Here is a 12,781-nt window from a genome sequence, read left to right on the forward strand (position 1 = left end):
GATATGGGTCATGAAAGATATAAAGAAAAAAGTTTTTAAGATAGTTTAATAAGATGGCTTGTTTTGTTCAACAACATCACTAGAGCACATTGATTTATGAATCATCGGCTATTGGATGTCAAACATTTGGTAATTTTGACAATTATAGTCTTAGAGAGACAACCTGCTACATTTTTCCATTAGTAGCAAGGGATCTTGTATATGCACCATCCCACAAACATGATAGCACACACCACAACTTTTGAAATACCACTTGTGGTGCACTGACTGAAACGAGAAATGGGCCCACTGACATGGATTGATCCTAGTCCAACAGCGCCTCAGGCTATGTCCTGCCTCTATCTTTAAAATAAGGTTGTGTTAAAGTACTCGTATAGCGTGAGAAAACATCTCAGTACTGGCAGCCTTTTTGTAGTGCATTATATTTGCTACAGATTTTTGTTTCTCATACTTTAGGTAGCATATCAAATAAAGTAACACAATGTGATATTTTTCAGATCACATACTCTCAGAATTTGATATCTTTGCAAATTAGATGCAAATTAATCAGGTCACAGGACTGTTTTTATTGACATGTAAGCAAATGAACTACAGCAATGCTTCAAAATTAATGGATACATTAATAGTTGTCAAACAAAAACATTTAACAGTGGTGGGAATTCTCCTCGGATCAGTTTTCCTTTCATGGAACATTGCGTTTCCTCGCATTTTAATCTTCCTTTCCTCCAAAATGTGCACAGATTTTAACCTAGGATTTCAAGAATTTCCGGGACCCCTCTAGATTTCCTCTTTTTTTTACATTTCACAAATTCCCACCCCTGATTTAAGTAGCAGTTTTAAAACCAAAAACGTCTTGCACTAGTTTGTTATTATGCAAAATTACTTCATCAATATTAATGTCAGTCCCATTCAAAAAGACTGTGTCATATATTCATTTGAATATCGAGTAATGGTTGACTGAAATTATTGTTGAGTATATTGTTTACAAAAAAAGATGTATTAACTTTAAGATTATATGAAATGGAGATTATTACAGTTATGTTCCGGTATTGTCAGTATCATATATTAAGAGGCTTTGATAATATTCCTTATATATGATAATGACAATACTGAAACACACTCTGGTAATAAACCCAATACTTGTGTATTATGTAGGGAAATGGGCCAATGTGGTGAAAGAGCTGGAAGGGCGAACTGACAACCAGGCTCTGCAGAGATACAATCGCCTTCTCAAGTGGAAGCGTCTCACCGAGTGGTTTGATGTTTTGCCTGTAATTATTCGTTTTGTTTGTTTATTTACACATAATTTTAGTCAAAAGAAGATTTTATCTTGATAATTATTTTCTATAGAATTCTTTGGCTGTATATAGTAATCGAGACAATTTGACCGACTTCGGTGATAGGTTACGGAAGCCACTATTTAATTCAATTCCATTTTTTTTTATAACTATATGTACCAGGCCGCACGCGAGCTCAAAATCATAGAGCGTAGTCACTTCTCTTTCAAACTTTTGAGAGGGAGAAGTTTTTAACAGGAGGGAGACTTAATTTTTAATCTAAAATAATAAAATATGCAAAAAGAAGATATTGACCCAATACCGTCAAACATGTCTTAAGCGGCCACACATAATAGTAGTCAAAAGCAGTTGCTTAAGACAAGTGGCCACTGAATACAGGTGCAACTTTTACAGTCTGTAATTTGAAAAAATTTGTTTTTACCATTTGTACTGCCAATTCGTTGATGTGTGCTCAAAAGATTTCTAAAAAAAAAATCACCTTTCCACATGTCGCCGTCTTCAGAAGTAATTAAATGTGTAACTGAAAAGTACTAATTTAACTGGTTGTAATTCATTCTCTCACAAGTTTGTCTTCTCTTTTCATTTAATTACTACTCCAGGCAGAGTATTGTCCAAGTAGAAGTAGATTAATCTACCAGTGTGAATCTGTTTGTATGCTGAATTTATTAATTGTGAGAAAGTCTGCGTTAAACTACATTTGTAGTTAATCATGTGAAGGTCTGCTTTTACTCAAAATAGAAATTAGATGTAAATCTAGCGACTTTATTTCACATCCTATTTTCATGAAACTTCACATATAAGAATGGGAAGATGACATCTTTACTTCTCTTTGTCAAATATATAAATATAGAAATTAGAATGTAACTGCTCTGCTAACTTCATTTCTCATCCAATTTTCATGAAACTTCATATAGGAATATCTTGAATGAGTTCACATTTCACCTCTTTGCTTCAAAGGTTAAGGTCACTGTTATAAAAACAAAACAAATTATGACTTGACTGCTCTACCAGCTTCATTTCTTATCCAATTTTCTTGAAACTTTGTATAGAAATAGGATCATGAAATAGCTAAAGTATTTGCAGTGTTTTCCATGGAATAAATTTTTTGAGTCGTATTAAGTAATAGAAAATGATAATTGGTTAAACAAAATTCCCATTTTAAATAACATAAGAAGAGAGGCCATTTGTATAAAACATTGTAAATATTATGGATATGCTTAATAACAAAGTGTGTCCTTGTTATTTGATGAAAAGACCACAATAATCATCTATTTTTTAAATATACTGTTAAAAATTTACAGATTGTGTTTTGTCTATCATGCTGTTCTAACTAGAATCTTCATTCAAAGCCAGGTTACAATTTATTACCATGTGTGAGACTTGAAAAACACACTGAGGAGTAATATTTCTTTTCATATTCAAAAGAGCATGGACAAACTGTTATGATTATGGTTATGATTTAAACTCGGTTTGTTTGTAGGAATCAACAAAAAAAGCTATGTTGGGAAAGAATTTACCAACAAGAGAGTTCAAAAGGATGGAAAAGTTAACATGGGAGAAATTTCAGTCCCAGATGGGTGTCTTCAAAGAAGATTATCAAAAACAGCGAAACGATCAAGCTAATGGTATACAGATATTTATTTTATATAGTACTATCAAAAACAGCGAAACGATCAAGCTAATGGTATACAGATATTTATTTTATATAGTACTATCAAAAACAACGAAACGATCAAGCTAATGGTATACAGATATTTATTTTATATAGTACTATCAAAAACAACGAAACGATCAAGCTAATGGTATACAGATGTTTATTTTATATAGTACTATCAAAAACAGCGAAACGATCAAGCTAATGGTATACAGATGTTTATTTTATATAGTACTATCAAAAACAGCGAAACGATCAAGCTAATGGTATACAGATGTTTATTTTATATAGTACTATCAAAAACAGCGAAACGATCAAGCTAATGGTATACAGATGTTTATTTTATATAGTATTATCAAAAACAACGAAACGATCAAGCTAATGGTATACAGATATTTATATAGTATTATCAAAAACAACGAAACGATCAAGCTAATGGTATACAGATATTTATTTTATATAGTATTATCAAAAACAATGAAACGATCAAGCTAATTGTATACAGATATTTATTTTATATATTACTATAAATTTGTTTTTACAAACAACGAAACGATCAAGCTAATGGTATACAGATATTTATTTTATATAGTACTATAAATTTGTTTTTACAAACAACGAAACGATCAAGCTAATGGTATCCAGATATTTATTTTATATAGTACTATAAATTTGTTTTTACAAAAGAACTTGTAATAAAAAGTAGTCAGCATTGGAACAGTAGTAGCCACCAATTTGTGCCTGTTAATGAAAACCCTGTACTTTTATAATAATCTACTTTATGACATACACACTGCATCAGCTCATGCCTGTATTCGACTTCTCATTCAGTCTAATTTCTCAATACAGCTACCAAGGTACATAATTCAGCCAGATGAAAATCCTTCATGAACTTTTATCTATTCTATTAAAAAAGCCCACATGCATTTCGTTAATTTCGTGTTTTTTTGGTGTGTTTTTTTGGGGGGGGGTGGGGTTTGCAGCTAAATGGCTACTTTTTCACACACTAATATTTACCTTTTTTATTCTTATTTAAAATACTTATTGTCCCCTATTACAAATCGTACACAATTACCATTTCATAATACAGTGAAACTGCCTAAACTGAATCACGCTGGGGATTTAATATTTATCCGATTTAGACAGGATCCCGTGTTTAGAGGGTCGCTTTTTAGAATTTAGAAAATTAAAGACTATGAAACGTGACCGGTTTTGACAGGATTCCAGTTTCATCAGTGTCCAGTTTAGACAGGTTTCACTGTACCTTGTGTTAATATTATTATTATTATTTATTTTTGTTTAAAGGTGAAATAGTTGTTCCTCGACCCCCATGTGTCTTGGGTTACACAAAAAGCAGTGCTGCAGCCATCAAAATGTGGCGACGACGCGTAGCCTTGCAGACTGTGATCTCTCTGCATGTGAAGAAGATTCGAAGCCAACACATGTTCAATAACAGAGACCCAAAGGAACTAGCAACAATGATTGCTAAAATGTGCTCGGATGATGTGGTATGATATATATATAATGTTATATACATGTATATGTATATATATTATTAAGACATTTAAAAAAAATATATATTTGAGGTGATCAGAATTATTGGTATAAGATTCTGTGGTTTTCAATTTAATAAGTTGTTAGGATGTATCTCAGTGGTAGAGTGATCACCTGAGGTATGATAGGTTGTAAGATCAATCACCTTCGATGGACTAGAAAGAAAAAAAGAAATGTTTTATTTAACGACGCATTCAACACATTTTATTGACGGTTATATGGCGTCAGACATATGGTTATGGACCACACAGATTTTGAGAGGAAACCCGCTGTCGCCACTACATGGGCTACTCTTTCCGATTAGCAGCAAGGGATCTTTTATTTGCGCTTCCCACAGGCAGGATAGCACAAACCATGGCCTTTGTTGAACCAGTTATGGATCACTGGTCGGTGCAAGTGGTTTACACCTACCCATTGAGCCTTGCGAAGCACTCACTCAGGGTTTGGAGTCGGTATCTGGATTAAAAATCCCATGCCTCGACTGGTACCTACCAGCCTGTAGACCGATGGCCTAACCACGACGCCACCGAGGCCGGTCTCGATGGACTAGATGATTTTTCCATCCCAACCAAAGACCAGGGTACATGTATGTGCTGGTCTGCTTATGGGAAACTACATACACGATGTAACAGCAACAGGGCTGGTGCTTATAAAACTTTTAGAGTCCAGACTCAATCTCTAATGACGTCACACACATACAATTTGTAGGCATTGCTATGACATTCATGTCTCAGACTCTATTAGAGTCATGAGTCTAGACTATAAATGTTTTATAAGCACCAGGCCAGGTTGCCTTTCTGTCCCTCAACCAAGTGTAGAAATAACCATTTGTTAAACACCAAATAGCTGTACTTTAAAATCTGTTAATTTTTTATTAAATAATAATAATAATCAGTACATTGGTACAATGGTACCGTATGATAGTGATGTTCCAGTGGTCGATTATAATTGAACATTTACTGGTTTGGCTCTACCGATGTGATGATCAATTATAAAACTCCATAATCGATTGTGTGAGAAAATGTTAACTGTAATTGTTTCTCCAGTTCAGATGATAGAATTGATGTAAATATGATGGTGCTTGTTTTCATGTGTACATACTGAAAATAGATATTAGATAGTTATTAAAGGAAAAATTTGAAATTTGTATGGTCTAGATCCCATTGAAAATGACAGAAAGTACATGGTCTTTATAATTAAAATCCATCTTATGTTCATATAATTCTAATAGCTTGAGTAATCGAAAGTTGATCGACTGGTGCTAATCGATTATGCCTGATGATCGGTGATGAAATTCCAACCAGATTTCCAACACCACTGTATGAGTTTGTTATTTACGTCATCTTATACTGGTGTAACCAATTGTGTAATCGAAGTAAGCGATTATGACTGATGATCGGTAATAAAATTCCAACCAGATTACAACGCCACTGTAAGAGTTTGTTATTTACGTCATCTTATACTGGTGTAACCAATTGTGTAATTGAATTAAGCGATTATGCCTGATGATCGGTGATGAAATTCCAACCAGATTTCCAACACCACTGTATGAGTTTGTTATTTACGTCATCTTATACTGGTGTAACCAATTGTGTAATCGAAGTAAGCGATTATGACTGATGATCGGTAATAAAATTCCAACCAGATTACAACGCCACTGTAAGAGTTTGTTATTTACGTCATCTTATACTGGTGTAACCAATTGTGTAATTGAATTAAGCGATTATGACTGATGATCGGTGATGAAATTCCAACCAGATTTCCAACGCCACTGTATGAGTTTGTTATTTACGTCATCTTATACTGGTATAACCAATTGTGTAATTGAATTAAGCGATTATGACTGATGATCGGTGATAAAATTCCAACCAGATTACAACGCCACTGTAAGAGTTTGTTATTTACGTCATCTTATACTGGTGTAACCAATTGTGTAATCGAAGTAAGCGATTATGACTGATGATCGGTAATAAAATTCCAACCAGATTACAACGCCACTGTAAGAGTTTGTTATTTACGTCATCTTATACTGGTGTAACCAATTGTGTAATTGAATTAAGCGATTATGCCTGATGATCGGTGATGAAATTCCAACCAGATTTCCAACACCACTGTATGAGTTTGTTATTTACGTCATCTTATACTGGTGTAACCAATTGTGTAATCGAAGTAAGCGATTATGACTGATGATCGGTAATAAAATTCCAACCAGATTACAACGCCACTGTAAGAGTTTGTTATTTACGTCATCTTATACTGGTGTAACCAATTGTGTAATTGAATTAAGCGATTATGACTGATGATCGGTGATGAAATTCCAACCAGATTTCCAACGCCACTGTATGAGTTTGTTATTTACGTCATCTTATACTGGTATAACCAATTGTGTAATTGAATTAAGCGATTATGACTGATGATCGGTGATGAAATTCCAACCAGATTACAACGCCACTGTAAGAGTTTGTTATTTACGTCATCTTATACTGGTGTAACCAATTGTGTAATTGAATTAAGCGATTATGACTGATGATCGGTGATGAAATTCCAACCAGGGGGCGAGACGTAGTCCAGTGGTAATGCGTGGTCGGTTTGGGATCGATCCCCGTCAGTGGGCCCATTGAGCTATTTCTCACTCCAGCAGAGTTCGACAAATCCGCTAGCCCGACGCCCGTAGCTAGTGGTTTTTAAGTTCGGGCTAGTGAGAAACGCAAAACCACTAGCCCCTGCGGGCTAGTGGTTTCCCCCCTCCTCTCGTCATCGCTCGATCGTGGGTTGTTTTCTTTCTTTCTTTTTCTCTCGGCTGAAATTTCGTTTAATAAATTTGATTGTGACGTTTGTCATCGAATAATATCAACAACGCAATCAGTATATAATAATAATCCACTTGAGCTAGGTCTGCAAACTGCAGTAACATGCTATCTCTACATCGTCACAGTTACAGCATGCATTGTTTACCTTTCCCTTTCAAGTTTCTGGCACAGGAAATAAAGTCTAATGACATGCGTGTTTTGATTGGTTAGACACGTCACGTGGTAGTTAATCTCGCACATATGTTTTAGGCTAAGAACTTGGAAATCACCAATCGCGATGACAGGTTAATCTCAATCAAGTAAACCCCAGCCGTGCTTTGAATTTCAGTGTTTGTTTTATTTACCTATTGTTTTCTAATTTAACACTTCGCTAACATGTGGTTATCGGCAATCAGGAAAACAATTTACTTTAATGGTAACAGCATATGCAATGACTCGCCACTCTGCTTGGCCTATTACGTGTAGCGGTTTGGATACAGCTGCCGATACAAGATAATACCTTTTTTGTTCATCAATTAACAACGGATTAGATGTCGCCGTTATATTCTTTTGATATCGGTCTGACACGGGATAATGCCCTGTATTTGGCATCACCGTTCCTGGCGACATAAATAGTAGGCCCTAAATATATAACCAACTACCAAATACACTGAACCATCTATTACCGTGTGTCACACTGTCGTACCCTCATTTAACTTTAATTATTTTGATAGTTTGTTTAGATACCAACCAAGAGTTTGCTCAATTATTTTTCCCCGGGGGGAGGGCAAAAACGAAAACGGGACAATGACGATGGATCACACTTGACAAAAGACAAAACGTACGACACGACAAAAAACTGAAAGTTACAACATGATTTAACTTTTAAGTGTTTGTTTTATTTTACTGTTATACTCGTAAATGTGTAATGTTACAAAAATTATATAAAAATCCAGTTATAATTGATCAGGAATTTGGGCTAGTGCTTTATTTTGGTGGGCTAGTGGTTTTCACAAACCCACTAGCCCTGTGGCTAGTGACTTTTCAAAATATTTGTCATACTCTGACTCCAGCCAATGCACCCATGACTGGTACATCAAAGGACGTGGTATATGTTATCCTGTCTGTAAGATGGTGCATATAAAAGATCCCTTGCTGCTAATCGAAAAGAGTAGCCCATGAAGTGACGACAGCAGGTTTCCTCCCTCAATATCTGTGTGGTCCTTAACCATATGTCTGATGCTATATAACCGTAAATAAAATGTGTTGAGTGCTTTGTAAAATAAACCATTTCCTTCCTTCCTTCCTTCGAACCAGATTTCCAACACGACTGTATGAGTTTGTTATTTATGTCAACTTACTGGTGTATTTCAGCAAGAAGAAGTGGCTAGTCATGTTGTGAAGTCTCTGCCAGGCAGCATTACGGTGAAGTCTCTGATAGACGTGTCACGCAAGATGACTCAGTGGAACAAACCGGGCGTGAAGAAAAAATGCAGTGCTGCACGTGCCTCTGAGCGTAGCAGGGTGAACGAAGCTCTACGCAAAGTTCTGCAAACTTTGTCAACCTCAACAGCTAAAAGAGCCCGTAGACTTGGTCGAGCAAGAAAATATTTCTGTAAGATGTTTGTTTTGTGGTGTTTTATTCAAATAACTTCTACTTGTGCTGTCCGATAGCAGATGTATTTTGGCGTCCTGGGGTATTGTTAAGCATTAATTAATTCATTTATTTACTGTGATGCAGGTTTGGAAACATTCTGTTGTTTTTGTGAACATTTTGAAAACAGCACACATTCTCCCAGCATCTCAAAATTAGTAAAAAAAAATTAATACAGTCGAACCTCGTTAATCCGGACTCCGATTATCCGGAAACCCCACTTTCATGACAGATGAGTGACAAAATGAAATGGCTACTTTGCAAATTTATTCATTAGTCCGGATATTCATCTTCCGGATCCGGATGGTCATAATCCAAAACAAAGTGTCAAGAATAAAGGAAATTTGTTTCATTTAACCGGTTACTGCTAAAGCAACAAATCCCCTGCCTTTAATAAACGCGACCAGTTAAGACCAGTCAGGCAATCCACACGACTTTAATTGCTGCAAGGGGTTTCACACCTCTGTTTGTTATACACACTTATCGGTTCTATGCATTGTGTTAGATATACCGCTCTATGATCCTGTTGTGTTTTATAATCTTTAGAACAGTCAATTAAGGGTAATTAACTTAGAGTTACACAAAGGGAGACTACTCTGGACATGATTCAGTAGTCCGGAAATACGTTTATCCGGTCAGTTTGTGGGAAAACCATTCTGTCCGGAATAACGAGGTTCAACTGTATAAGCAATTGTGATAATGTTTTCAAGTCTAGATGTGTGTTTTTTTTAGTCTGGAATAAATTGTGCCGACAGTTCAGTACTATGGGGATTATTTGGGTGTGGTGCAATTACTTTGTTTACCACATCTCCATACACTGTTTCAGTGTTATGACCATATTTCATTTTGTACCCACCAGTAGGTAATAAATTTAATAGTTTATAATATTCAGAATTTCACAAAATATAGATGAAATAAAAATTGAGAGAGAGAGAGAGAGAGAGAGAGAGAGAGAGAGAGAGAGAGAGAGAGAGAGAGAGAGAGAGAGAGAGAGAGAGAGAGAGAGAGAGAGAGACAGACACAGACACAGAGAAAAAGACAGAGAGAAAAAGACAGAGAGAGAGAGAGAGAGAGAGAGAGAGAGAGAGAGAGAGTGTGTGTGAGGGAAGGAGGGAGAGAGAGAGAGAGTGTGTGTGTGTGTGTGTTTGGGTCCCTGTTTTCCTATGGTTTCAGTCTCTCTAAGATGGCAGGTTGAAAATGCATTGTCATATTTTGGAGATACGGTAGGAGTTAAGATGACACATCCCCAGGATCAGTGTCTGTAACAAATCACATGTGTTGAATATTCCTAGTTATCGTATGTATGTGTGGTTAATAGTTTAATTTTATAAAATGCTAATAAAATTGAAATAATAGTGTTGCATCTTCTCTACAGATGTTTCTGAACCGTTGTCCAAAGAACAAGAACATAAAATATCTGTGGGCACCATGTCCCTGTACTGTAAGGTAAGTGTAGCCCAACATATTTGTTGAAACACAGACTTTGAGTTCTCCAAAACTCAATTTGTTATTCCAATGATTTTGTTTTGGTACAAATATTTGAGTACAGTTTTAACTAATGATGTGATGAGGGTTTTTTTTATTCCAGAAATTTATCAAGAAAATAATGTGTAATATTAAATTGATATTTTTTGTTAATGCATCTGGTAAATGCAGACAGGGGAATTTTTTTTCTAAATCTTGGGTATGTGTGTGGGACTTTTTCTATGCTCATATACACCGAAGGTTTCGAGTAGGTCTGGATAGCCAGAAACCCAACCCGGGACAGAAAATCTTGGGTAACCAATATATGTGATTTTTACGTAGGTAACCAATTGCTTACATGAATTACATCTGTGTAATAGACCTCTGAGAATTGAAACTCAGCGTGATCAGTTACGCATAACCCATTTCCTTTTGGTGAAACCCATTATATCTATATAGATATAAATGATGCTAGAAATTTTACGCAAAAAAAATATAGGTTACACCAAATTAGATTTACGCGACAGAAATGTCCGTTCTCGCAATCAAGGTGTCACTCTCCTAGTGACACCAATAATAAAAGTTCTGACAAAGGTTTTTCTAAATAGTGAATTGCTATGACTGGATTGAGCTGCAGTTGGACACAGTGGGTGGTGGGGGGGGGGGGTGGAATGGGATGCCGGAGGTTATGGTGTTTTGGGCCCATAGGGCATAGGCATTTGGTCTTAGGTTTCTGTGTAGGGTCTGGCCTCCCCTCGCCCCTGCGATTTTCAAAGGCCTGTGTAACCCTTTCATTTCTAACAATCCACCTGTTATGTTGACATTTGTTTTATATTTTGTCGTTTTGTTTTATTTTCTATTCTTGTGAATGTTATTAATTAAACATTTTATGTATCGGATAATTACATAGAGGATAATAGACGAATTACCAGTTATTATCAAATTTATGTCCCTCGTGAAATAATTTTCAGTTGTCACGAGCTTTAGCGAGTGACAAATGAAAATTATTTCACAAGGGACATAAATTTGATAATAACTGGTACCGAGTTTGTTATTCTATTTATTACCTCAGCTATTTTTTCTCTAAAAGCCTTTATTTTCGACGCACATGCACGAAGGCCAACCTGTATAGGAACGATGTAAACCACTTTACGCACTGTTCTGAGAATTACTATAACATTGTAATTTAATCACGTTCATAGATAATTTTAAAAAGCACAAGTTCTTTTTATTCTGCTTCCAAATCTATAATGAATTGCATTAAAATTACATTTTGTTATTAATTTAACACCAAAAACAGAGACCCGTAAAGGCAAACTCTTTAAACTACATGATGTCATTTTGTGTGTTTGTCAAATCGTGATGACGTCATATTTAATACCGACAAAATCATTGGTTTGTAAGCGTCAAATTGTCCAATAGTATTGTTCGTTAGACCAATGCAGAATATTTCTCACTGAGAAAATATGAAAAATATTTTCCCTGTTATGAGTGACCGCCGGGGTAATAATGTGCGGATATATTGGTTGCATTTTTAAAATTACTATTTTGCTCATGTCTTTATTTTTTTAATAACTTTAAATCTTAGTTCAGATTTTAGAAGCTATCTTAGGGCTACGATATTGTAAAACTCAAGGTGAGGGGGAAATGACATGTGTCATAAGTTGTAGTTTATGATGGTTTTATGATATCATAGCACTAACTTAAAGATAGTTTTGAAAATCTATAGCCAGTATTGGGTATTATTTTGATAGGCTCTTGGAGTGAATGAAGAGCAGATTTTGAAAACAGCAGCTAATGTGGCTAATGAACAAAAGAAATCACAGAACCATTCTGACTTTGAAGTGACTAATGATGTGAGCATATTAACCAGTATTTGTCATGGCATCGGTGAACATACAGAAGGAAAAGCTGATGGTGAAGACAACGTTCGAGCCATTGATGTTGATGTTGACGATGGTGGCGATTGTGCTGATGGAGATAAATCTACATCGGAAAATAAAGTTCCATCCATTGACGTTGATTTTGACGATAGTGGTAATGAAAATAAATCAATATCGGAAGACAACGTTCCATCGGTTGATGTTGGCAGTGATGACAATTGTGGTGATGGAAATAAATCAGCATCGGAAAATAAAGATGGAAATGACACCCGAGTTGTGCAGAGGTCTGATGGCATAACTGTGGCTACAGACATTGTTGAAAGTAACCAACCAAACACTGTTGTTGAAAATTGTGTTGAAATGTTAACTATGAACAGGACTGTGGAAACTAGTAGTACAATCATTACATCCCCAAGAACACTAACGTTGCTACAACATCCTCCAGTACAGATGTAGCTGACTTGTCAGATGAAAACTATGTGACA

The 12,781-nt window shown here is 35.6% G+C and overlaps 1 protein-coding gene across 1 annotated transcript in view; it reads left to right on the forward strand.

The window, feature by feature from the left end:
* The window catches only part of LOC121383955 (snRNA-activating protein complex subunit 4-like), a 33,375-nt gene extending 20,623 nt beyond the window's left edge, over nucleotides 1-12,752 (forward strand). The window contains exons 15-20 of the mRNA XM_041514069.1: nucleotides 1,156-1,271; nucleotides 2,779-2,923; nucleotides 4,258-4,460; nucleotides 8,670-8,910; nucleotides 10,325-10,395; nucleotides 12,168-12,752. Coding sequence (XP_041370003.1) covers nucleotides 1,156-1,271; nucleotides 2,779-2,923; nucleotides 4,258-4,460; nucleotides 8,670-8,910; nucleotides 10,325-10,395; nucleotides 12,168-12,752 — 1,361 coding nt within the window. The remainder of the gene's footprint in view (nucleotides 1-1,155; nucleotides 1,272-2,778; nucleotides 2,924-4,257; nucleotides 4,461-8,669; nucleotides 8,911-10,324; nucleotides 10,396-12,167) is intronic.
* The last annotated feature ends 29 nt before the right edge of the window (nucleotides 12,753-12,781 follow it).

Source organism: Gigantopelta aegis, chromosome 10, assembly GCF_016097555.1.
Source record: "Gigantopelta aegis isolate Gae_Host chromosome 10, Gae_host_genome, whole genome shotgun sequence".
In the NCBI taxonomy this organism is placed as follows: domain Eukaryota; kingdom Metazoa; phylum Mollusca; class Gastropoda; order Neomphalida; family Peltospiridae; genus Gigantopelta; species Gigantopelta aegis.